General features: G+C 43.1%; 1 protein-coding gene across 3 annotated transcripts in view; it reads right to left on the reverse strand.

The window, feature by feature from the left end:
* Window positions 1-12,293: 12,293 nt before the first annotated feature.
* ARK2N (arkadia (RNF111) N-terminal like PKA signaling regulator 2N) overlaps window positions 12,294-25,384 on the reverse strand; it is a 48,251-nt gene continuing 35,160 nt past the window's right edge. For 2 of the 3 annotated variants that reach the window (XM_071581173.1, XM_071581171.1), the window contains 3 exons: window positions 21,805-21,987; window positions 17,699-17,825; window positions 12,294-14,234 (listed from right to left, as the gene is read on the reverse strand). In XM_071581173.1, coding sequence (XP_071437274.1) covers window positions 14,051-14,234; window positions 17,699-17,825; window positions 21,805-21,987 — 494 coding nt within the window. In that variant the 3' untranslated portion in view covers window positions 12,294-14,050. Of the gene's footprint in view, window positions 14,235-16,278; window positions 16,339-17,698; window positions 17,826-21,804; window positions 21,988-25,384 lie in introns of all 3 variants that reach the window. The other variant, XM_071581172.1, reaches the window with a different exon arrangement.

Here is a 25,384-nt window from a genome sequence, read left to right on the forward strand (position 1 = left end):
CCTGTTGTGTTGATGCCCCAGTTACTGACAGAATATATCCCTTGGGGCATCACTAAGCTAAAATGGATCCTGGAGAGTTGGGGAATGCCTGGAAATCCCAGGGAACTCGGAGCCACCTTCCTCCTGGGGCATTGAACCCCCAAGGGATAAAAAAGGGTGATTTCCTCCCCCCCAAAAAACCCAACCAGACACTCTTGATTTAAAACTGGTTTAATGGAGTCAGAAGACCCCATTGTGCAGGAGGGGTTTCCATCAGGGCACAGCATCCAGGGAATCTTTTCATCCCACTGCAAAGTGACTTTTCCACAGCCTTTCCACCCTGCCCAGTCCGGGTGTTTCCACCATCCCCCTCATGCTGTGGCCGCCGTCCCGCCGTGGGGAGTCCCCTTAATCCCCGCTTAGCTTTATCCATCCCGTGCATCTGGCAGGTTTAAGCGCTGAGCAGCCTCCGAACGTGGATGTGCGATGGATTTGTCCGCCTGGATTATTGCAGTGGGTTTGTCCTTGGGTTTATTTTGTGGTTTTGTTCTGGGTTTGGGGTTTTTTGGGGGTTTGGGGGAGTTTTTTGGCGGTTTTTTTCGGCTTTTTTTTCCTGATCTGAATTAAAACATGGGCTTGGCAACCTGGATCTGTGTAACCCCTTCCCTCCCTTCCCTCCCAGCCCCGCAGGCTGAAGGCAGATGCGTGGGAAGGATTATTCTGATTCGCAGGGAGCAGGGACAGCTGCCAGCGTGCCCTGAAGCCTCCTCCAGAGCTGTGACCCCCACCAAAAGGGCCCTTTTGGGCAAGTTCTCGCATTGCTGCTGCGCCAAGCTCCCGTCTAATGGGAGCAGGACAAGTCCCAGGTGCCCACTGCTTCCCACTGCCCACTCCACTGCATCCCAGTTTGGATTTTCCCTCCTGCCTTGCTCTTGTCAGTGTCTATCAGGACCCTGATGAATCCAGGAGGGTTTTGGGGAGGGAGAGGCTGGACCTTGTCCCCTGCTGTCACTGTTCTGCTGTGGGCAATGCCCAGCCCATGTCTCAGACAGCCCTGCCTTAGTCTTGGCAGGCAGCCCATGGTGAACTACCAGCATGGACAGGGAAAGAGCAAAATTTGGGTTTTGTCATAGAATAATAGAGTGGTTTGCATTGGAAGGGACCTTAGAGATCATCTTGACCCACCTCCTGCCATGGGCCGGGACATCTTCCACTATCCCAGGTTGCTCCAAGCCCCATCCAAACCAGCCTTGGACATTTCCTGGGATGGAGCAGCCACGGCTTCTCTGGGACACCTGTGCCAGGGCCTCACAACCTGCATCATAAAAACCCTCCCCCTTGTATCTAATCTAACCCTGTCTAATTTTCCATGTTTATGCTGTAATGAAACACCTCCTGTGCCCCGATTGTGCCACAGCATGGAAATACAACCACATCCCACCCACTCCTATCAGCAGTGACAAATCATTCCCAGCATCAAGGTGTGATCTCGAGCTCACTGTGTCACACACAGACCCTACAAAGGGTTGCTTCTTTAAGTGTTAAAAAAGCCTGGAGTGTGTAATGTAGCAAAACCCACGTGTGAATCAGCCAAGGAGAGGTGTCCCCCTTGCCTTCCCCTCCCCATCCCCACTGTTGTGGCTGCAGGATGGACTCTGGGTGACAACGAGGGTGTAAAATGCACTGGCATCCCCTCCATGGTCCTGTGAGACCACTGCTGGCCACAGGCCAGGAGCTGCAGCCCTACCACCAGCCCAGCTGCCTCAGGCAGCTGTTCTGGTGGCCCCAGCCCTGCCACGCAGTTGTCACAGGTGTTTCATGGGGCTGAGCCCTCACTGCTGTTGCTTCGCATCCACGCTCACATTCCCCCCTTCCCCAGACACCCAATCCCTCCCTGAGGCTTCACATGTCACACAGATGCCTCAGGCACAGGTTGGTGTTAAAATTAGCCCTTGGCTCCCTCCTGCCTGCATGACTGCTGCCTGTTTGCTGTCCCCCAGTGTTTGGGGGCCCAGCACCCTCATTTGGGGCATCCTCCTGCTTTTGCCCCTAGTTCTCCACACAAATAAACACCAAAGAATTCTTCTCCAGTGGGATATTCTCTAGTCTCGTGGGTGTCACCTGTGGAGTGAGTGTCCTGGAGATGCTGCAGAACATGAGTTGGGACCCCAGAGGTGTCTCACCCCTCAGTCCCTTGGGGGAGGATTCTCCCCTTGGCCAGGCACGCTCAGAGGATATTCCATAAATATACATACGACACATAGCAGTTGGGAAGCTCTGGGACACATATGGCACATCAGCCACCATCCTCAGGTGGGTCTGGGTGGGATCATAACCCCCAGCTCATTGCCAGACCTGGAATTCACCCTCTGTCCACCTCAAAGCCCACAGTAATTTCCATCTGATATGGGACTTCGCACTATCTCTGTAAGCCCGAGCTGGGTGAAATCCTTTGGGAAGTCTAGATGGGATCAACTGGCTTAAAAACAGATGAAATGATTTTCTTCAAACATGATGGTTTTTTTGGCTGACCTCTGACAAGCCAGTGGAAAGGCCTCAGTGAAGGGCATATTCCAACAGTTTTGAATCCATGGTTTGCTCAAGGACACCTTTCAGCCCCAAAGGCCATTTTAAGGCAGGATCACAGAGTCATAGAATCACAGAATGGTTTGGGTTAGAAGAGACCTTAAAGGTTGTCTTTTTCCACCCCCTGCCATAGACAGGAACACCTTCCACTATCCCAGGTTGCTCCAAGCCCTGTCCAACCCGGCCTTGGACACTTTCAAGGATGAGATGTCCATGGGATTGATGATGTGGAGAGAACAGATGCCTCATTCCTGGTAGGGATGAAGTTTGTGAATAGTGTGACCTCTTTGATAGACAACAGTCTGAAGCTTTGATTACTTTCTGATCTTCAGCTGCTCTTAGGATCATTATTTCCTTGGCAGCACATCTTGGTGTCCATGGTGGTACAACTGGAGCAGGACCATGGCTGAAGCCTTGGTGATGCTTCCAGGTAGGGCTGGTGGGTCTCACAAACCCCATGAAGAAGAACAGACCCAGGGTTTTGAGGGTCTCAAGTCCAGATGGGGGAGGAAAAAAAACCTGTTGGGTTTGGGAGACCAATACTGAAAAATCTCCAAGGAGAAGTGACAGTGGAAAAATTTAAGGCAAAATGAAGAATGGATAGAGAAAGAGTGAAAAAGGAGGGAAATCTCTACAGCAAATGCCATTGTATCATCCCGTGCCTAGGAGCAACAGCAACCCAAACCCAAGTGGGGATCCAGAAACTGGGGTTTCTTCTGGTTCATGGAAAGGCTTTATGTGAGATTTGTTTCCACTGACATTTAATCTAGGATTATTTTGCCCCTTTATTTTCTTCTTCCCTGTAATTTTCTCTCTTCTACTTCTACGTCCTTCTTTTTTTATTTACTTTTCTCAAAAAAGAAAGAAAGAAAAGGCAAGGAGAGGAAATTGTTGTGCATTTGCTTAAACTGTAACATTACAGCATTTCAGATTTTCCACTTTCGTGGAAAGAAAATAAGAAAACCGGTGAAAACCTCAGCTCCAAAGAGCAGCTCGAAAGAGCAGCCCTCCTTTGGGAGGAGAGAAACAAAACACTCTGTCACTCTTTTGCCACAGCAGATTTCAGATGTGTTGCAGGACTTTTTCCTGGGCAAAGCAGGAGGTGGTGGATTTTCCCCTTTCCCTGAGGGTAGGATTTTTGGAAGGTCACAGCAGTTTGGAAGGACCCAACACTCACTGAGGGGCCTCCCCAGCTCCTTTTGAGAAGGATCACAGTTTATTACAGCAAAGGGGTTGGGGTGTCAGGAGTCCAGGAAAGGGAACAGAGCTGGGGAAGGGGCTGGAGCAGCAGGAGTGGCTGAGGGAGCTGGGGGGGCTCAACTGGAAGAAAAGGAGGCTCAGGGGGGACCTTCTCACTCTCTGCAACTCCCTGACAGGAGGGGAGAGCCGGGAGGGTCAGGCTCTGCTCCAGGGAACAGGGACAGGAGGAGAGGGAATGGCCTCAGGCTGTGCCAGGGGAGGGTCAGGTTGGATATGAGGGAAAATTTCTTCATGGAAAAGGTTGTCCAGCCCTGGCAGAAATTGCCCAAGGCAGTGGTGGAGTCCCCATCCCTGGAGGGATTTAAAAGCCATGTAAATGTGGCAGCTGGGGACTTGGGTTAGTGGTGGCCTTGGCAGTGCTAGAGAATGGTTGGACTCCATGATCTTGGAGGGTTTTTCCGATTAAAGTGACTCAATGATTCTACAATGCCCTCATTTATATCTCATCATTTTGCTAAAATTGAATTATTTTGCTTTGAGGATTTTCATTCTTTTTTTGCTCGGATATGGCAGTTCACAAAATAAAGGTGTTTTTTTTCTGACATGAGAGTTGTTGCAAGATGGAAGCTCTTGATGTTTCACTGCATTGGTCCAAAGTGGGACATCGGGACTGATTAAATTCTTACTTTCAATTAGAGTTTTAAGCACACATACTCGTTATCAACCCTGTGCCTTCCTAGGATGAGGGCAGAGGATTGGACTTTAGGTTATGTCAACCTCTTACAAGCAGAATGACCCCAAATTCATCCTTTGTCCTTCATCCTGCCGTTACTCTGGGGAGGAGGGGTTTTGGTGTGTTTTGCTGTGTGGTCCCTCAGTGTTCTCCCCATCCCAGTTTTCTGTCAGCTCCCTGCCATCTCCCTACAGTAGCAGCTTTGGGATGCAACCACAACCAGTGTGAAAACTGGGGCAAAAGGAAAGCCCTCTACTGGCAACATGCTTTGCTGCAAACCCCCACAATTTCTGCCACTAACCAAGGGCATTGTACTATTTTATTTATGACATCCTACTCCTTGGTTTGCACCAACCAAAAATAAGGCAAGTTCAGTGACCCTTGTCCACAGTCCCAGATCCTGGGCTTGATATCTGGAGAAACAACTCTCCATCCGACTCATCAGTGGTTAATTACCTCAAAATCACAGCTGGTTAATTTAATTTCTGTGTTATGTATGGATGACTCGGTTTCTTTTTGCTCTTCCTGGGGCTCTTTTGCCTTCCTTGGGATGGATGCTGGCTGAATGGACTGGGCCAGGCCAGGGTAACTGAGTGCAGCAGGGTTAGGAGAAACAAAAAAATTGGCCTTTTCACATATACAAGCCTTTTTTGTCTGTTTTTGAAGTCACTCTCCCTCATTCTGGGGGAGGCAGAGAAGGATGCGATGGCAGCCCGGAGCCTGTATCCTCCAGCTTTGGTGCCATCTAGTGCCTTCCCAAAGGCTGCTCCCAGCTCAGGCTTTCTCAGCTGAAATAGCAGTGGCCAAATAATTACATTAAAAATCATGAATATTACTTCCTTTGCAGACTGAATGCTGTTGAGAGCCCTTAACTCCACTCACATGCCCCTACCCAGAGTTTCCATAGGGTTGGGAGCAGGTCAAGCCAAGCCTGGAGCATCAGGAGTTAAGGGAATTATTCCCAGGGACATGCGATAGGGAGGATACAGGTGTAGAGTTAATTTTGAAGCGTTTTTTGAACTTTTTTTAGCATTTGAGAGTTTTGTTATACCCTTACACAAACCTGAAATGCTGGTCCAGGACAGAACCTCACACTGCATATTGAAGGATGAGGGAGCTCAACATCAACCCTCCAAAAACTTGACTGTAGTTTGCAGTCCTGCTGCTTACTGGGATAATAATTCATTACAATAAGACATTTTTGTCTGGCAGCGAGCTCATCCCCTCCTGGAAAGCAGCTCCCTGCCTTGTGCCATGCCCAGGTGGGATTTTTAAAAATTGTTCTAAAATCCTTCCTCTTGACAAGCAGCTGGATAAAGGAGAGATTGTATGAGGAGACAAGAATTCACCAGCTCCAAGTGGGATGAGTTTTTTACTGGCCTGAGATTATGTTTTCACAGCATCCCAACCAGAGGAAAGGTCTTCAAATGCTCTTGGGAGCTGTGGATGATGGTCAGGTGTGCCCCAGGGCCCCATCCTTATTTGCAGTGGGGGGGACAAATTATACAGCATTTTCAACTTGCCAAGTCTTGTCCAAAACATGCCGTGAGATGCCTTTTGAAACTATCCCTCTTTTTATTAGGAGTTACTCACTATTTTGTCTCCTGCTCTGGGTGTATTAACCTGGAGAAGAGAAGGCTCCAGGGACACCTGAGAGCCTCTGCCAGTGCCTAAAGGGGCTCCAGGAGAGCTGGAGAAGGATTTGGCACAAGGGATACAAGGACAGGACAAGAGTGAATGGCTTTCCAGTGCCAGAGGGCAGGGTTGGATGCTGGGATATTGGGAAGGAATTGCTGGCTGTGAGGGTGGGGAGATCCTGGCACAGGTTGGGCAGAGAAGCTGTGGATGCTCCTAAATCCCTGGAAGTGTCCAAGGCCAGGTTGGATGGGGCTTGGAGCAACCTGGTCTAGTGGAAGGTGTCCCTGCCCATGGCAGGGGAGTGGAACTGGTTGATATTTAAAGTCTCTTCCAACCTCAATTATTCAGTGATTCTGTGATTCTGTGAAACCTCCATCCTGCTTTTCATTTTCCTGCTGTTGACTTCTAATGGCTTAAGTCTGACTTGGGTTACCCCAAAGTTCACCTGCACCATCTCCCCCACCTCTTTAGGGGACAGTGGTCTTCAAACCAAGGGAAAACCATGGTGGGGGGCCCACTCTGATGAAAATGAGATGCAAAAAATAAAACCCAGCTGAATGAAGAACAATATTGAGACCAAATTCATGTCTCCCTGCAGCACTGGAGGGGCAGTACAGGGTTCTCCATGAACTTGGTTGCAGAAGAGGAGTCTGAGAGCTGAAATGGAGCTGTCCGGTAGTTGTCATCAAGAATACACCTACAACACACCAATGACACTGACTCCATCACCACAGAAAAACACCCAGCCTTCAATTATTCAAGATAAGGCATCTGCTTACTCACTGCACTCCTAGTCATTTGAGCTGCTTCACACCTGCCCTGGAGCCAACAGGCATCAAAAAGCCGTAAGATTGTGTTAGGTGTTAAAGGACAGGCTGAGTCTGTGTATTTATTGTGTCCTGGGGTTATCAGAGTAAACCTCTACCTGGTCCTGAGCACCTGGGGAAGGTTGTGCAGTATGGAAGCTGATTCCTACCATGCCCCTGGCTTTGCCCAAGTCAGACATGGTTTGTGGACATGTAGCAACACACAGGGATTGGATTTTTCATCACAGAATCACAGAATATCCAGAGCTGGAAGGGACCCATAAGGATCATCAAAGTCCCATTCCTGGCCCTGCATGAGACACTCCCAAGAATCCCACCCTGTGCATGTGATTAATCACTTCAGAGACTTTTTTTAGGGAGAGGTATTTGGGAGGTTTGTTGGGTAAAGTGTAGAAATGGGGGTGTTTCTACAGGCTGGTATTTCCATGTCTCATGGGCTGCCAGGATTTTGTCTGTGTAATCTCTGTCTCTTACCTGCCTGGGGCTGAAAACTTTTCTCTGAAGAGCTGTGGTCCTTTGACAGACTGAAGGTGAGCTCCTGCCACAGCCTGTCATACAATCATAGAATGCTTTGGGTTGGAAGGGAGCTTAAAGCTCATTTCTTTCTACCCCCTGCCATGGACAGGGACACCTTCCACTATCCCAAGTTGCTTCAAGCCTCATCCGACCTGGGCTGGGACACTTTCAGGGATGGAGCACCCACAGCTTCTCTGGGAAACCTGTGCCAGGGCCTCACCACCCTCACAGCCCAGAATTTCTTTTCAATATCCTGTCTGACCCTGCCCTCTGGCAGTGGAAAGTCATTCCCCCTTGCCTCCATCACTCCCCCAACATCAGCAGAAGGGAGATGTCAGGGAGATGCCAGGAAACAGACCTGAGGTGCTCAGACAGTGTTTTGCCACTGTCAGAGCTCCTGTGAGGGATATTTTTATTTGGTGGCTTTGTCACATGCATTCCAGAGAGACTGTAAATAAATGGACCTAAATGGGAAGTGTAATCATGTGGAAAAGCAAGCAAATTATTCTGTCATGAATCTCTGTCATATCCTGTGCCAGGTAAGGATGAGCTTTGAGTGAGAACATGTAACACAAGTGACATATTTCCCATTAGGATCTTAAAAGCATCTCTCCAGCCCGGACTTGAAAGCTCCTCTTAGGGTGTATATGGCCACTGCAGCTCATGACAGCATGGATAAATACCTCCTGTGTATCTGCAATCCCAGAGAGGGATTTCCATATGCCCTGCTTGGAAATGGCAGCCTCCTATGGAGATCCATGTGTCCAAACACTGGAGGATCCAGAAGGTCACAGCTTTAAAGATGAGAGGGGAAAACCTGAAAGATAATAGGTTTGGATGAGATATTAGGAAGAAATTTGTCCCTGTGAGGGTGGTGAGGTCTTGGCACAGGTTGCCCAGAGAAGCCCATCCCTGGAAGAGTCCAAGGCCAGAATGGATGGGGCTTGGAGCAACCTGGGCTAGTGGCAGGGGGTTGGAACAAGAGGGTGTGTAAGGTCCCTTCCAACCCAAATCATTCTTTGATCCTATGATTGATGTGATAACGGAGTTCAGCAATGTCAGGTTTGAGGAAGACACCAGGCTGGCAGAAAGGAAATGGGGAAAGGTTTGGGTGCCCTCAACTGGGGGCCAGACAGGAGCTGTCAGTGCTCTGAAGCCACAGGCAAATGCCATGCTCAGCTGTAAGATGGCATTTCATCAGAAGAACATGTGGGAACCCCTCTGGAAAAGGAACCAGTCAGGCTCCAAGAATTCTGCCTTCAATTCATATCACTACATCCATGAAAAACGAATTTGACAGAGGACTCTTGTTTCTTTTCCCAGCTCTGGTGTGGTTGCCCTGGATTCACCTAAAGCTGCTGATGCAGTGAGTAAACGTAGGATATTATCTGAAATTAAACTTTCAGGCAGCTTTCCCCTGCCCACTCCAGCTTTGCCCTGAGATTGTGAAAGATGTTTCCTTCCCAGTAGCTGGTACTCAATTCTAATTTTAAACTGAATTGCAAATCTAGATGACTAACCTGCTCCAAGAGAAAACTTCTAAGGGGCATTTATGAATCAGCAGCCATAAGGACTCTCAGGAATGCATTTACTTTTCATAAAGTCCTTGGTGTCAAGAGATACACTTGGTGGGGGCTGGATCCTCATTTGCTGTTTCATGTCAGTAATAGGAGTATGTTCACCTTATTTGCACCAAAGAGGAAAGTGAATGCAGTGTTTGTCCATCCCAAGTTTGCATTTTGCAGGTGTTCTGCTCCTTTTGCTGTGCAGACAGAAAGGAAACAAAATCCCTGGAATGCTCTGGAGAGAAAGCCACAGCAGCTGACATTCACAGGTGATAACTCTAAAAAGGAGAGGAAAAACTGAGTAGCATTTCAGCCAACAGAGGTGATGCACTCAGCAAAGGACACCATTTGCAGATTGTCCAGGGAACTGGGGAACTAATCAACTTAGCAAAACCCTTTCAGTCCTCATTTCAAGGCAGACAAACTAAATTTTCACCCACAAAATTAATCTGCATCGCAGTGAACTCACTGGGGAAAGCAACATCAAGTCTTACCTGGTTTTGGGTAGTTTGGGTCAGTTCTTGCGTTACCACAGAAATTACAATTCCCGCAAAGCCAAGGGGCTCCTACATAAAGAGGTGCCAAGTGCCACAGGAGATTTGAAGCTTTCCATTCTATGTATCCTGAAGTCTATAGACTCTAAGTGTGACTTGGTGATTCAGGAGATACATCATCTGCTCACTTCCCACATCTGCACCAAACCTCACAGCACTGTTCTCCCTCAGTTGCTGATAAACATGAAAAAAAACCCAAGTCTGGTGTCCACCTCCACACCACGACCAGACCCAGAATTTGTACTTTCAGACTTCACAAACCCCATGGACTCAGTGGAGCTGAAAACCAACTCACTTCACTCTCAATAGCCATGTTGATATTTAAAATACATGGAATAATGGCTTTCCTCATTTGCACCGAGAGCTTCCTCAAATGATAAATATATGGAAAACACTGGAAATGCACTGAATTATTATTATCCCTATTCCCATGTCCATTTTGCCTATGAGAAGGCTGGCAGGCAGCAGGACTCTAAGTTTAGCACAGTGCAGTTGTACTGACCCCTTTACCATTTTTACTTGTGGCTGTAAATTTCCCAGGATTATTTTCTGGTTCTCCACTGTTCTTGCTGGGCACCATCTCCTCGTCCTCCATGAGGACCTGGCCAGAGCTTTACAGCTGGTCTGCAGCTCCTTCTCCAGCGGCAGCAGGTCTGAGCCTGACAGCACCCCCTGTCTGCGTGAGGAAATCCCAGTGTCTCATCAGTCCCACTGACCAGCAGATGTCTGGGAGGATGAGACAGGGGGATGCAACAGGAGAAATGATGGTGTGAAGGGTGCTCAGATACCTGAAGAACTGAGGTGTGTGGGGAGGTGGAAGTTGTGCTGAAATTGCATCCTTGGAAGGGATTCTGCAGAGTCCCCACCACAGTGTGAACATTGACCAGCTGCAGTGAGTCCAGAGGAGGCCCCAGAGCTGCTCCAGGGCTGGAGCCCCTCTGCTCTGGAGCCAGGCTGAGAGAGCTGGGGGGGCTCACCTGGAGAAGAGAAGGCTCCAGGGACACCTGAGAGCCCCTGCCAGTGACTAAAGGGGCTCCAGAAGAGCTGGAGAGGGACTTGGGACAAGGGATGGAAGAACAGGACAAAGGGAATGGCTTTCCAGTGCCAGAGGGCAGGGTTAGATGGGATACTGGGAAGAAATTCCTGGCTGTGAGGGTGGTGAGGCCCTGGCACAGGTTGGGCAGAGAAGCTGTGGCTGCCCTTGGATCCCTGAGAGTGTCCAAGGCCAGGCTGGACGGGGCTTGGAGCAACTTGGTCTAGTAGTAGGTGTCCTTGCCCGTGGCAGGGGGTGAAACTGGATAACATTTTAATGTCCCTTCAAAATCCAAACCATTCTGGGATTCTGTGATCGGCAGCAGCCACTTGTTACTGGTACCTGAACTGGTACCTGGCACCCCCCACCAGAGCTACAGGGAGAAGTGTCAGTCCTGCCCTGATCTGAGAGATAAGAGCAAGACTTTGCAGTCAGGAAATCACTTTTACATTCTGGACATGCAAAACTGCATGTTACAGCAGGGAACAGTGCTGTAGTTGGGCAGCTGTAACCCAGATCTTAAGGATTTATTTTGGAGATGTGACAAACTGCAGCATATTTGGTGAAAGCGAAAAACAAAAATCCCAAACAAATTGATATTGTTTAAATAATACACTCTATTTTATTTTGTCTTAAAATAGTTTAACCTTTATGCTACAGACTTGTTTCAAAAAACAGAAGGTCTCATCTTGCACCAAAAATATATATATTTATATATATATATATAACACTCTGTTTTATTATTATTTTTCTCCAAAGACCATTAAATACTAGATGGAAAATGAGAACTAAATAGTGAGTGTCAAGAAGAACCCATTTTTTGTTTTTTTTTTTTAACTAGAGTCATACATTTTAAACATTTATATTCTAAGCAATGATTTGTCTTCACTATAGAAGATTCCAAGTCCATATTCCAGCAATTCAGGAACTGCTAAACCCTGAAGGGCTCGAGCCAATGCACATTGAAGTCGATGGAAAGCCCTGCACTGACCCCGGTGGGTTCTCCATCAGGCCCCAAGTGCATTGGTTCTTACCCATACAATGACTAACTTTTCTCTTTCTTGCTGAGAAGAGCAAAACCATCTAGGCACATCTTGCTCTTTAAAAAAAAAAAGTGTAAAAAAAAAAAAGGAGAAGAAACAAAACCAAACCACTTCCTAAGCTATCCAGTAATTGTGTTTTTCAGATCACTACCTTTTGAAATCTGTTAAGAATACAAGAAAATACGTAGTGTTTTAAATAAAATAAAACCTGCATCTGACTACAATACATGAATTGTTTAAACAAACACAGTGCACAGTTGGAGGAAGTTTGGTTAGGACACAGTTGTTTTTATATATACATGGAAGTCACATCATATACAAACTGAAAACTGAGAATAGTTGGTTTGCATTTTTCACACAAGGACTGCAAACGAGTCCCTGCAGCTTGCTGCAAAATTGATCTTCGGGAGAGTTTGTGGAACAGGGAGAAGCAGCCACACTAAGTCACTGTTCCAAAGTTACCTTCACAGCAGGTGTGTGAGCCCATGGAAACGACTGAGCTGTGCCATCAGAACACCAGGAGGAAGGGTTGGCAGAGCAGCACAGGGGGTTTTTCCCTACTGCATTGCAGGCTCCATCTGCTCCCCTCTCTCTTTCCCTCCCTCCCTCCCAACCCCAGAGAAAGAAATTGGACACTAGAAGCAGCACATACATTTTTCTGGCCATGCAATACACTTATGTTCAATGTTTTAGAAAGCTGGAAATTGGAGTATCGATTCCTTACCTAGTTGTCCTGTAAAGTGCCATCCAAACTTTTCTGCTTATGGGAAAAAAGAGATGTTTGTTACTAACTATACCCCACTGCTGGGCTGTTTTTCCTTTACGTGACAACATAGGGGTTTTATTTTTACTTTTATTTTCTTTTTGCTGCCCACAGGTAAAATTATTTGAAGCCAAATAAATTTTGAAATCAGCCAACACAAAAAGAAAGCAGAACTTCCCATGTCCTGATCACCCCTGGTTCAGCCTTAAATGGTAAAAAATCTGAAAACAGAGCTGTACAAAACTCCCACTAGAAACATCCGGAAAATGAAAGAACATCTTAATTGCACAACAGACATTTAAAGTGAATAATATCATCTTGTTAAAAGTCTAATCTTTGGTTTTTGCCTTGAGAAAGGCTCAAAATGACAGATGAAGGGCAGGAATTTCCATACATGCCACAGAAACCACAGCCCACTGAAGTGAGTAGTTCTATTAATTTCTGTAAATATTCTGGTAAAAAGTGTTTCATGAATCATGCTCTAAAAACAATTTCAAAACTACCATAAGAAAAATTATCTAAAACCATTTACACTAAAACCCTGCAGGGTGCAGATTATTAATGTAAAAAAATTAAAATCACAACCTTAGGTTCTGACTTAATCCTGCAACATCCTTTAGGACAGAGTTTTAAGCACTTGAGTGGCCCCAGAGTTTCTGGGAACAGTCCCAGCTGAACACCCTGCAGCTGCCAAAGTGCTTTGCCAGACTTTGGGGCTTTGGAATTGGCTTGGGATTTTTTGAGGTGGCAAATGAAGCAAAAAAGCAACAGTAGAAATGAGGACTGTGAGCACAACGTTTTGTTTCTCCATCTCCTCCAGGCAAGACTTGGATAAAGGTAAAGAAGTTCAGCTATAATTAAAAAGGAGAGTGATGCTGGGTGTTTTTATTACCTTTTTCTGTGCTTTTGCAATAATCAGCTGCTACTAAGCCACTACTATTTATTTTAGCCATATCAAGCTGTGGGAAATGATCAGTGAAACACAGTAGTCAAGTAGACAGAAGACTCAGCACTGAAGAGTATAAACTATAAATTATAATGAAAATAAAAATGCTTTAATTAAAAGCTGTTCAGTGCATATTTTATGGGCCATTTGCGTTGAAGACAGTCTCTCCTGCTGGAAACATAACCAAATCAGCTTGGTTGTAAATAGTCTTGGCCCAAATTTCAGAAGTGTTGAATAACCCCAGTTCCACTGAAATCAGTGAGGACACAGTATATCTCAAGGATGCTCACACAGAAACACACTAACTTCTACTAACAAACTCAATATACTGATAAATTAAAAGTGTTCTGGAATTGGAGGTGGGAAAGGGTGAGAGGATGTAAATTTGCACACAGTTATTTCTTTAGATTAACACACACACGTTAGTAGCTGTACATGAGTTCTAAATTTGGTGCTGTTAATTTTGTGAGGAATCCCCCTTTGAGAAGGCAAAAAACCACTTTAAGTGATACTGAAATCATACTACATTCTCATGGACATGAAAAACACCGTGAGTCTGAATTTCAGAGGGCCAAGAAGGAGGCACCTCTGAAGCTGAAGGTTTAATCATTAACTTCTGTGCCACAAAGAGGAGGAGGGGACAGGACATGGACACGGTGACAGTGAATTACAGCAGGAATTTGCGCCTGGTGTCCTCATCCAGGGTGAGGTCCACAACTTCTGTGGGTGAGGGCCAGTTCTGCTGGGGAGCCACTGCTGTCCATGACTCTGTCTGCTGGGCATTGATATACTGTGAGCTGTGCTTCCAGGAGGACACACTCTGGATCACACCTCCCCTGGGATGCACACACCTGCAGCAAGGCAAAAAACCCCACAGAGGATTAGTGCCACTACTGAATTCAGCCACCAGAGTCTCAGCTACAGCGTTTTACCACTTAGGCATCTGGTTAACATGTCCCTCTCCAAACTGTCCACATGGATTCTCCATTTATAGAGTCCATGACATCTTAAATACCCAGTAAACAAAGATGAGACTAAATTTAAACTCGGGTGGGGGTGGAAGAAGATTAAATTATTTATAAGAAATGCATTCTGCTAAGGAGCATAAAGTCATAATCCTTTAAAAATAGGTGCATGGATCCCAAGCATCCTGGAGAGACCAGTCCCACCATGTGTGGTACCCAATTCTGAAGCACAGTGTCCTGCTGGCAGCTTTACCCACTGGACTTTTAAAAACAGAAATATGTGAAGTGAGAGTGCATGAGACAAAAGGAAAAGCTATCTTGCTGTATTAAATCAAAGCCATGTTAAAATAGGGAGGTAATGATATTTTCATTACAATAATTGCAAAAGAGATCTTGTTAATTACATTATGTCTGGGTTTTGTTTTGGTCTTTTTAACTAAAAATTACAAACATGCTGGGAAATCCTCAATGACAACAGAACAGCCCCACTGAAGCAAAGTTTTTAAGCTTTGAGTGATTAAATTATGTATTTAAGGATAAGCACAGGATCAAGTGCCTTGTTGAAGCAAGATACATAAGTACTTATTTACACACCACTTTTACCTATTATATTCACAGTAGAAATGTGAGAAAGCACAAGTTAACAGCAATTAGAAAAAAAGAAAAGCAAAATGAAAGATAGACTAATTTTGTTGCCTGATGAAGTGATGACAAGAATTTACAGGAGGCTTTACGATGATCTCTCCATTTCCAGCTGTAAATCTTACAGAGGCACTAGTAAAACTCGATACCTAGTGCTCCAAAAATTGGTTTGCTCTTGTGAGCTCTGGTGGTGGCTGCAGCTGCTCCTGGCTACACAGGTAAATATGAGGTGTTCTGGCTGCTGGGGTAACCTTTTCCCATTTCTTTGTGCATTTCAGGAACTCTGATTTTCTGCACTGATCAAATATCCCTGACATTTACACTTTATTTATTCTAATTTAAGCTCACATTATTTATCTTCCCCAAAACTAGTTAGGTTATGCTCAGCTGTCTTGGTTCAGGCTGGAGTTTTGTGAAATAGAAAGAAAAATCTGTTTCTCTGAGCTGTAACTTCTCTGAATATAAATCTCTCATTGCCTTCTCAGATGTGCTGTTTAGTTTTAGATGTGGTGTTCAGAATGGCTTTTTTATTACTTCACCAGTCTTAAAAATATATACCTAAAGTATATATCTACCAAGAGTTAGCAATAAGAGACTGGAAGTCTAACAAATTTGTGGGTTTCTTTCTTTTAAAGCTTTCTTAAGAAGAAATACTTTTAAGAATAACTGACAAGAAAAGGTTGGAGACAAAGCAAATTAAAGATGATGTTTGGTCTATCATTTTGAGAACAGTCCTTAATGCTTAGGCAATGCTAACACTAACTTTTCCTCCTGAAGATGACAAAAACCAAGCCATAAGTTATCTCATAGAAATGGTATCTCACAAAAACAAAAAGGTTTATCCTCAAACAAATCACGCAAGCAGCCAACAGTAAAACGTTCCGTCAAACACGAGCTTAGGGAACATGCTTCCAATCTGCAGCTAGGGGAGGATACCAAGCAAAGGCAACCAAATAAAAAAGAGAGAGGTAAAAAAAAACAAACAGAGGAAACCTGTTTTATGCACATGCATGATTAAAAAAATAAAATCTACAGGAAAAAAATTAAACAAACTGAAAAATGTGACTTGGTGTCCTAAGTAGATGCCAAGTAATATTCCAATGATGAGGAACAGCACCAATTCACTAACAATCTGAAAAACTACAAGTGATGGACAAACTCCAAGGTATCACGACTCACACCATCCCAACAACAACATGGAATATGGAGTACAATAAAAAACAGCAAGAACAGAATCCAAACACCACACTAACTATGCATGCAAAAAATACTGATCAAAAACCTAAACCTTGTCCAAACGACAACCCTGTCAGAAGCCCATCAATACTTCATAACTGCAAGCCTAGACCTGCAAGAGAAATAAAACTCTAAATAGGATTCAAGCAACTGAAAGGCGTGAGAATTCAACGGAGCTGGTAAAGACTGTCTGTGAGAGATGGGAGGTGGTCACAGGAACCGAGAGAGGCACAGAAATGTGGTTTTAGTACAATGTGCTGGAATTATTTCAGTCCATATCTACTAAAGCTCATTTTAAACAGCAACTCTGCATTTATTTCTTTCCATTCCTGCACATGGTGAGTATCACTGAGGCAGCAGCGTGGGAAGCTTTCAAACAGGGGGCTGCAACAGCACATGGTATGTGCACAGTGCCAGGCAGATTCACACCAGCCAGTCCTGGAGGGCAACTCCACCTTCTCATGAGCACAAAGATCCTCCGAGCCCTAGGTCTGCTGGATAAACAGCCCAAGAAATCAGGATCTTCCAAAAGAGTTGGCCATGCAAGGACTTACAGTGTTCTAAAAGCAAAGACTAAATCTTCTTCCCTTTGGGGCCTGAGAATTTCCTTTTTTTCACACCCAACAGCAATGGGCTGTGTCTGCACTATCCTCAAATTTCCGCATAGGGAATTGGGTCCTGAACACTTCTTCTTTCCTCAAGACAGAGACAGTGAAGGTACACCAAGGAACAGCTGTTTGTTGTCCTGCTCTGTTCCTTGTCCCTCATGCCCCTCTTCTGCCTCCAAGAACCCACCAGGCAGCAGATTAGTTTGTATAACAATTTAATTTGCTGTTTTCCCACCAAATACACAGTCCATACTATATGGGAAGGCCAATCTTGTTCAAATACTTCATAATATCTGAAGCCAAGGAAAGATCATAGTCTAAAAACAAAGAGTAACCTCTATCAAGAATAACAGCTGAAGACCAGCTGGACAAGTTTCTATCTGAGCTTAAGAGAAACCTCTGGCAACATCACCCTCATCTGCTTTGGGGATTTTCTCATGTATCATGAAATAAAACAAAATTCAAAATAATCTGATTTTTAATCTAAAGGGGCTATCTCATGACATTGGCCATTGAAAAGTTCTTACTATTTTTACAACTACTGATTGATTAAATAGAGTGGAAGCTGATAAAAAACTTAATATTTTGAAAGGAAACAAGAACCCACATAACTATTTTTGCCTATTTATTTGCATTTTCACACTGAATTCCTGATGTATGTGCATTTGGTATCTCAATACCTGGTATTTAAATACTACATATCTTTAGCCAGTTAATGTTTGATGTCAGACTTTAATCTGAATACTTATCAAGTTGGTCACATTCTAAAGAAAAACTAATTCTGACACCACTGTGACCAGCAGAGCAGAAAAACAAGTGCAAGGTTTGCTACCTTTTGGGCATCAAAACAAAAATGACTCATACCTGCCATGCTCCTGAACTCCAACAATCTCTACTTCACTATCGGAAGAGGTGATATTAATTTCTTCATTGGCCTGGGCATTACCAGGAGAGGTTTGGTCAGCTGCAAGGAAGCCTGGATCCAAAGCGCCTGTGGATGGGGAAAATGGAAATACAGCCAATGTTTAACAGCTTGCACAATTCAGAACTCACTGGAAAAGGAGTTTCCCAACCTAACAGAAAACAAACAAACAAACAAATGACTGAAACACTGAGATTGGAAAATCTTATTAGATCAAATTATTCAACTTCCAGTTCATCACCTGATCCAGAGTAGCCACTAAATTTAGCCAGTGTCTATAGTTCCAGTGATGGTTTTATGATACAAATGTGAAAAAAAGACCAATTACTCTTGATGCAATTAGAATTTCCAGCTGCAGTTTTACAAGACTTCGACTGTGCCTAAACCCCTTTGACTTCAATACACAAAACAATCTAATCAAACTCAAGGGCACTGTGGCAAACACAGCCTATAGGCTTGGACATATAAAGGAAAATTAATTTATTTTCTTTAAACAGGGAACCAGGGGAAGCTGGTCAGTGAAAAAACAGAGCAAACCCATCAGTTTCTGGCTGTGTTGCTTCATACATCTGCTCTAACATTATTACAGATATTTGCAAAAAAATCTGGTTTTCGTAAGTCCCATATACAACAGTGTTTTTTTAATTACAGTTCCTCAATGCTATCCAGTTCACCAGTCTGTCAAGCAACAAGCCCTCTCTAAGTACAGCAAGTGTGGCAGGTTTTTGTCTTTTCTGCCAAGTACCATTAAGAAGGATCTGCACCCCAATTAGTGAAGTTGTGTTGAGTCATATTAAATAATACTTGCATGGAAAACACAAAGCAGCCAAAATTAGTATTTTTTTCATAGGAAATAGATTTGTAAAAAATCAGCTAATGAAAAGCTATAACTTCTACTATATTTTTAATTTTTTTTTTAAGGAAAAAGAGAAGACAATTAATTTTACTGTCTCTCTCATTAGCCTGAGGGATGCTGGGCAGCCCTGCAGTAGGTGACACTACCAACTTCTTAGAAACCAGCTGATTTACACAGGGGAAGAATAATTTGTCAGGCAGGAAATCTGAGAAGAGGGTGAGTATTTTATGTGTATCTAGTTTGAGTGGACACCTCCTCAAAGATGAGAGGAGGTGGAAGCGAAGCAGTAATGATCTGCAAGATTTCAAAGGTGTGCGAACATGCAGAATTGATTATACCCCCAGGCAGATCAAGAAGACAGAGAAGAAATTAAACTTAAAACAAGCACCAGGGAAACCTTCTAATGATTTCTTTAAGCACTTGGAAAAGATGGAAATAGAATCACAGAATGGTCTGGATTGGAACAGACCTTAATGATCATTCAGTGCCACCCATGGCAGGGACACCTTCCACTATCCCAGATTGCTCCAAGTCCCATCCAACTCAGCCTTGGACACTTCCAGGGATGGGGCAGCCACAGCTTCTCTGCCCAGCTTGTGCCAGGGCCTCACCACTCTCACATGGAAGAATTTCTTCCCAATATCCCATCTAACCCTGCACTCTGTCAGTGGGAAACCATTCCCCCTTGTCCTGTCCCTCCATGCTTCCATAGTCTCTCTCCACTGTTCCCAGAGGGGCAGGGACTATGCCCTATATTCAGCTTTAGGAAAGCCAAGATCCTTGGTGCAATGTCTGATCAGGATCAGCGAGGGAAGCAAACCCACTTGCTGACAGGTACCCAAAGGAGGAGCTTCCACAAGACAAAAAATGTTTGCCAGCTGAACGGAAAATGAATCAGTATTCCAGGCACACTTTTCCTAACATTACAATTCAGCTGAAAGTTTCTTGGCAAATATGATTGTCAGAAAGCCCCAAAATGGTATCTCTTTATTAGAAGTGGCTGGACAGAGGCCTTGATTCATGTGATGGTGGCCCTAAAAGTGACAGAGGGCATGTTTAGATAAGATATTGGAAAGAAATTCTTCCCTGTGAGAGTGGTGAGGCCCTGGCACAGGTTGGGCAGAGAAGCTGTGACTGTCCCATCCCTGGAAGTGACCAAGGTCAGGCTGGACAGGGCTTGGAGCAGTCTGGGATAGTGGGAGGTGTCCCTGCCCATGGCAGGGGGTGTGACTGGATGGCTGTAATATCTTCTATTAATACCACACCACCCTTCTACAACTTTTTCTAGACAGGGTAATTTCTCACAGAGGGGTAAAGCAGAGCAGCTCTTAAATAACCCTCAAAAGAACCCACAGAGGTATAAACTGAATCCCAAAAGAGCTTCCATATATTACCACAGTTTTGTTCAGACAACAAAAAGATAATCAGCAGTAGTGAAACCATGATTAGCAGAGTACTGCAAGAGTAGCTGAGTGTAAGTCAGGATTATAGCACACAGACAGATTTACAGCCTCGGGCCATACAGTTTTCATGCCTAATAACATGCCTACACTGTTAATTTCTTTGCATGAAAATTAGGATGCTCAGAGTGATGCTCTGTTTGCCCTGCAACATCAGGGCTTACAAAACAGCCCCAAATATTTGCCCTTGAACAAAGATGTGATAGCATAGTAAGATGTTTCAGTTAAATAGAGCTTATGTTGCTGTTTTCCCATGGGAATGCATTCTTTCATGTCTGCTAAACTAGATCCTGGCTGAAGATTAAATCTGTGAACAAGATGCAAGATCTGAAAGTTCTGCTTTCCCAGTGCACAGCCCTAGACACGGTAGGAAAAGGCCAGAACTGATAAACGTGCAGTCAGATGTGTACCAGGGCTGCAGGACCCTGGGGCAAGGTGTGTGCAGCAGGAAAAAAAGAGATTCATTCTCTCAGCTGCTGACACCATAGCACCAGGACCAAATCCATATATGAACATGTTCCCATAGGACCAAGGATGAAGAATTCTCTTGAAGTTTTCTGGTTTTCTTTTACCAACTTCTTCCTTGCAAGTCTCCTTGGATAGAGGTGGAAGAAGGAAGATAAATCTGTGCCTACACTGCAGCACTTTAAGTGGAAATTGGAAGAAAGCTTTGTAAGAGACATTACTTTTTATTTCCTTACACTCACTTGAAGTACCAATCCATCAGTGCTATATAATACAGGTGATTTCAGGTGTTCTAATTGTTTTAAAAATCACTTAATAAAGGACTGGGCTTGTCAAATAGCTACCAGTCAGCTGCTATCCTGCAAAAAGTACCAATGAGCTTGGAAAACACAGGTGAGCTACAAAAAAGCTGGAACTACATTCAGCCATGGTCCTCAGTGGAAATAATGCAGAGGTTTTCATACTGAAATCATGGGCTTGTCAACTCCACAGTAATGGAACACCTCTTTAAAAAAGCCTGGCATTTCTTTAAGCCTTCTAAGACAGTGAAAAGTATCTCAGAACCACCACGACACTCCCAGAATGAGTGACCTGTTGGCAGAGTTATGTTTGGAAAACACAGCATAAAACACAAACCTGTCGTGCCCCACCACAGCTGAAAAGATTGTCTTTATGCAGCTAAAAATCCTAATATTATTATATGCATTAAAATAACAAGTGGAAAGGAAGGCAGTTTGTTGGCATACAGTGCTGGGCTGTCCAGTTCTTTAAGAGATGTTGGAAAAGCAGATGGAACATGGGAATAACTAATGCTTGTATTTTAAAGCTTTAAAGACAAACAAAAATAAAAGACACACACAGACAATTTCAATACTTAAAATGAGGTTATGACCAGTTGACTAGCTGGTGGCATGGGTCATCACAATCAATCATTCAGTAACAAGTTTAGCTCACTTTCATTTAAAAAACCCCAACAACAGAAACCCAGACCTAACTTCCCAGTAATAATTAAGGGAAAAGAAGGAGAAAAAATAATTAAGAAAGTTAGTGCAAAAAATACATTGCAGGAATCTTTGTCAATTTTTATCAGTTTTATTTTGGAATAAATGTCAGACCTTTTTAATAAGTACCTGTACTGTTTTCTGACAGAATACACGTAGGGAGCTTTTGCAGATGTCTAAACTTTGAAAATACTGAGAGCAAAAAAATGAAGAGACACCAACTGCAATGCTGGAACAAATCTCAGAGGAAGAGAATTTAAACAAACCTGTATCAGCACTCATTTCATCCAGCAGCCCTCTGGTTCTCCAGGTAGATCCCAAGTCTTGATTTCCTAAAGAATTATTGTGCTCTTGAACTACTGCAGCCGCCAACAGACTGTCCACATTTACCACTTCTGGGTCTGAGTTTGTGTCTGATATATCATAGTGAGCCACAACAGGGGGTCCATCTGCAGGAGAGAAAAGCAACGCAGATTAGAAGTGTGAAAGACACCTCTGAAAGCACAAATAATTTGTTTAAGGATTAATGCAACCTCCTATGTGGAGCTCTTATAGTGATAAATTAATTGATAAATATGAATTGTTAAACTTCTGTTAATGAACAGTCTGAGATTACAGAGACATTTTAACCTTTGCATACACAGAAAACACAAATATAAAGAAAAAACGTTTATCAAAGTATCAGTTCTTTGTGTGTTGTCTGTTACATTAAACCATAAACATTTCCATATGTGACAATGTTACATTTACAATTTTAAAGGATGAAACCTACAGTTTAAAATAAAAAATAATAAGTTAAAGGACAGTAAATTTGGCAGACGAGATATTTATCTAGAGAATTTTACAGAAGTGAGAGGTTACATTACTTAAGGGCTGATTGAACAAAACTAACTTTTTCATATAACTGATCCAGTAACAATAAATTTAACATTGGGCAACTTTCATAACATTTACCTGTCAAGGGCAGGGGAGTTTTTCAAAATTGCAATGTTTTTTGGTTGGTTGTTTTGGTATTTTTAAAATCAAGAATAACAAGAAAGAAAACTGTATGTACAATGATAAATATGCACTTCATTCAATATGATTACCATGAGCATTTTGGCCACCATAATAAAGAAGGGAAAAGGGAGATAAAATTGCTTACGTGATTCTGAAATCTGTTCTTGAGGAATAACAAAAAGCCAGTTTTGATCTATTTTGTTAGGACCAACTAAATTCTTTGTGATGAATGAAAATCACTTATAATTGGAAAGCATGCTAGAGACAGAAGAGGCTCAGAAAAAAAAGCAGGCAGATTCGAGACAAAGATTAATGTGGAAGCAGAGAGAATGGATGAATAATGTAATTCTGGAAGGATGTGTGTGTTTTAACTCAAATGCCTTCCCCAGCTACAGCTTATTGGCTCGGAGTGGATGAAAGTGGCTGGAGCTCCCCATCCCCAAAGGAGAAGATCAAAACTTTCTTGGGGCCAAGGCTTCATCCCCCCAAACGAGGATGAAGCAGAACGCTGGGCCAAAGCTCAGCAGCTTTGCTACTGCAATCCTTAAGCCCAGGGAGGTTCTGGCAGCTGAGCATCTTTCGTGTGATACATGGAGAGAGTAACTTGTCAGGTGTAATACAAAATAATCATCAACTAAGAATGTGTTCAGGAAGACACGACCTTCAGAGTCACAAAGCGACTAAAGAAATCTTTAGAAGTCACAAAGAATAAAATGAAAAGCCGCCTCAGAAAAAATGAGTTTCTTTTAGGAGTGTTAAGTGGCTGCTGAAGACAGAAAGAACACAATAAACTAAAAGTTTCAAATTTAACTCTCTGAAAAGCTGTTTCTCTGAGCTTTTTAGAATAGGGTTTTTTGGTTGGTTGGGTTTGGGTTTTTTTTTGTGGTGGGCAGGATGTTTCAGTAGCTTGGTGCCTGAAATATAATTCAACTATCTCCATAAAAGCCTATTTTGTGATTAGCAACACATTTCACTGAAGAGTGACATATTGAGTCGTACTAAAGATCATTTTTGCAGCAAGATATGAAGAAATTCACAAAATATTTCCAATCAGACCTGCCTCCAAAACAACAATTCCATGAAACGGTGTTACACTGCAAACTTAAAACAGACCCGACAGAAATAAATGAGTAGTTAAATGCCAATGTATTAAAGACCAAACTGTTCGCAACGTGAAACGCTGATGATTATGACTGGAACAGAAGCCCTGGTAATTAACTGAAAGGCAATCTTTGTCTTTTTAAAAGGCAATTACAAAATAATGCAATACCAAGTTCAGAATTAAGCTGGCTGATGTTCAGTTAATTATTTGTGACAGCTGATGATTAAATTACATGCAGAAGCTACAACTGGACTGAATCATGAGAGACATGTTTTCTTTCAGTCTTATCATCAGAGTTCAGCGTGAACATATAGAATATGAGCTATAAAAATAAACAGTTGAGTGCAGAAGATACGAGGGTCAAGTACAATATTGACTATTTGACCATTTTTTCAACAAGTTCTCTAAAATTTCAGGAGCTCTGGACTGTTCCTTCAGGCCTTTGTTTCTCTTGCTTCTTACTCTGATCTCCAAAAGCAGAAGCAAAATTTGATTTTTAGATAAGACGTGTCTACACGAGTAAAATTGTATTTAGACAAAAGGCACCAATAGTCTCAAGTCAAAATTGTACCACTCCTACATGTATAATCATGCAAAAATGTATAATAAATGTATATACATGCAGAGTGATATTCTCATCACCTACCCATAGAAATAACTTGTGTGAAAGTCTTCATCAGTAGGAAATACAAGCATAAACTTGTTATCTGTAGCTCCACTCTTGTATCTTCCACACTTCCAAACAGCACACCTTATAACTTAGCTTAAATTCAGTATACATCAAACAGACAAAAATACTTTCAATATAATTTACATACTACAATTACATTTGTCAGTGTAATAGCCACCAGTTTAACAATCTGGGGGGAAAAAACAAACAAGCTGCCTATTTACGAAGCAATCACAGCATAGATCTACTTTTTGCTTTTCTCAGCCTTGCCTTTCAGGATCAAATTTGGAAATGAAAGGCTCCCCCACTCCAGCTTTATCCATAACTATCATCAGTAAATGACCAACAAAGCCAAGATAATGGTCATGATGCCGCAATAAATCTTCATATTCCTAACATTTATAAAAGACGAAATGAGCTATAAATGCTTATGTGTGTTTAAAAAAAAAGCTCCAAAACCCAATAAAATAAGTTGCAGACAACTACAACCAGGTGAAAAGTTGCAGTAAAGGCATATAAAAAAATTGCATCTTCTAAAACTCCTCTGTTCCCAAAAGGCTATTTCTTTTTGAGTGCTACATGGATGGGACAGGAGTAGTTAAATGTGGAAATAAATAATACTTCCCTAACCAACTACATGATCCTCTAGTGATGAGATGCAAAGTGAATGTGTGGTAGTAAGAAATAAGGACAATTGGCTCCAGCTAGGAAATAAAGTGAAAAAGTGCTTTCAGGTTGAAAAAGTAAAAGGATTAACTACAACCAAAGGTATAATTCATCATATTTTCTTTACAATAGAGACACTCCAAATAATTACTGACTGTAACAGCATTTCAACAGATTAAAAAACAGACATCAAGGCAAACCATGCCAGAACCAAAACCTAATGTAGAACAATTAGGAGGTTCCCTGCTCAGTAATTTAAACAATCTGCTTTTGAAAAATTGCATCTTTTGAGAACCCAAGGTAGCTGGAAGACATAAATTTCCCTGGTGACAAGCATTAATTCATTTCTAAAGCAATAAATGCTTGAAAAAGGCAAGGCTGAAAGTTAATAAGTACCAGCAGCAAAATA

Source organism: Pithys albifrons, chromosome Z, assembly GCF_047495875.1.
Source record: "Pithys albifrons albifrons isolate INPA30051 chromosome Z, PitAlb_v1, whole genome shotgun sequence".
NCBI lineage: Eukaryota > Metazoa > Chordata > Aves > Passeriformes > Thamnophilidae > Pithys > Pithys albifrons.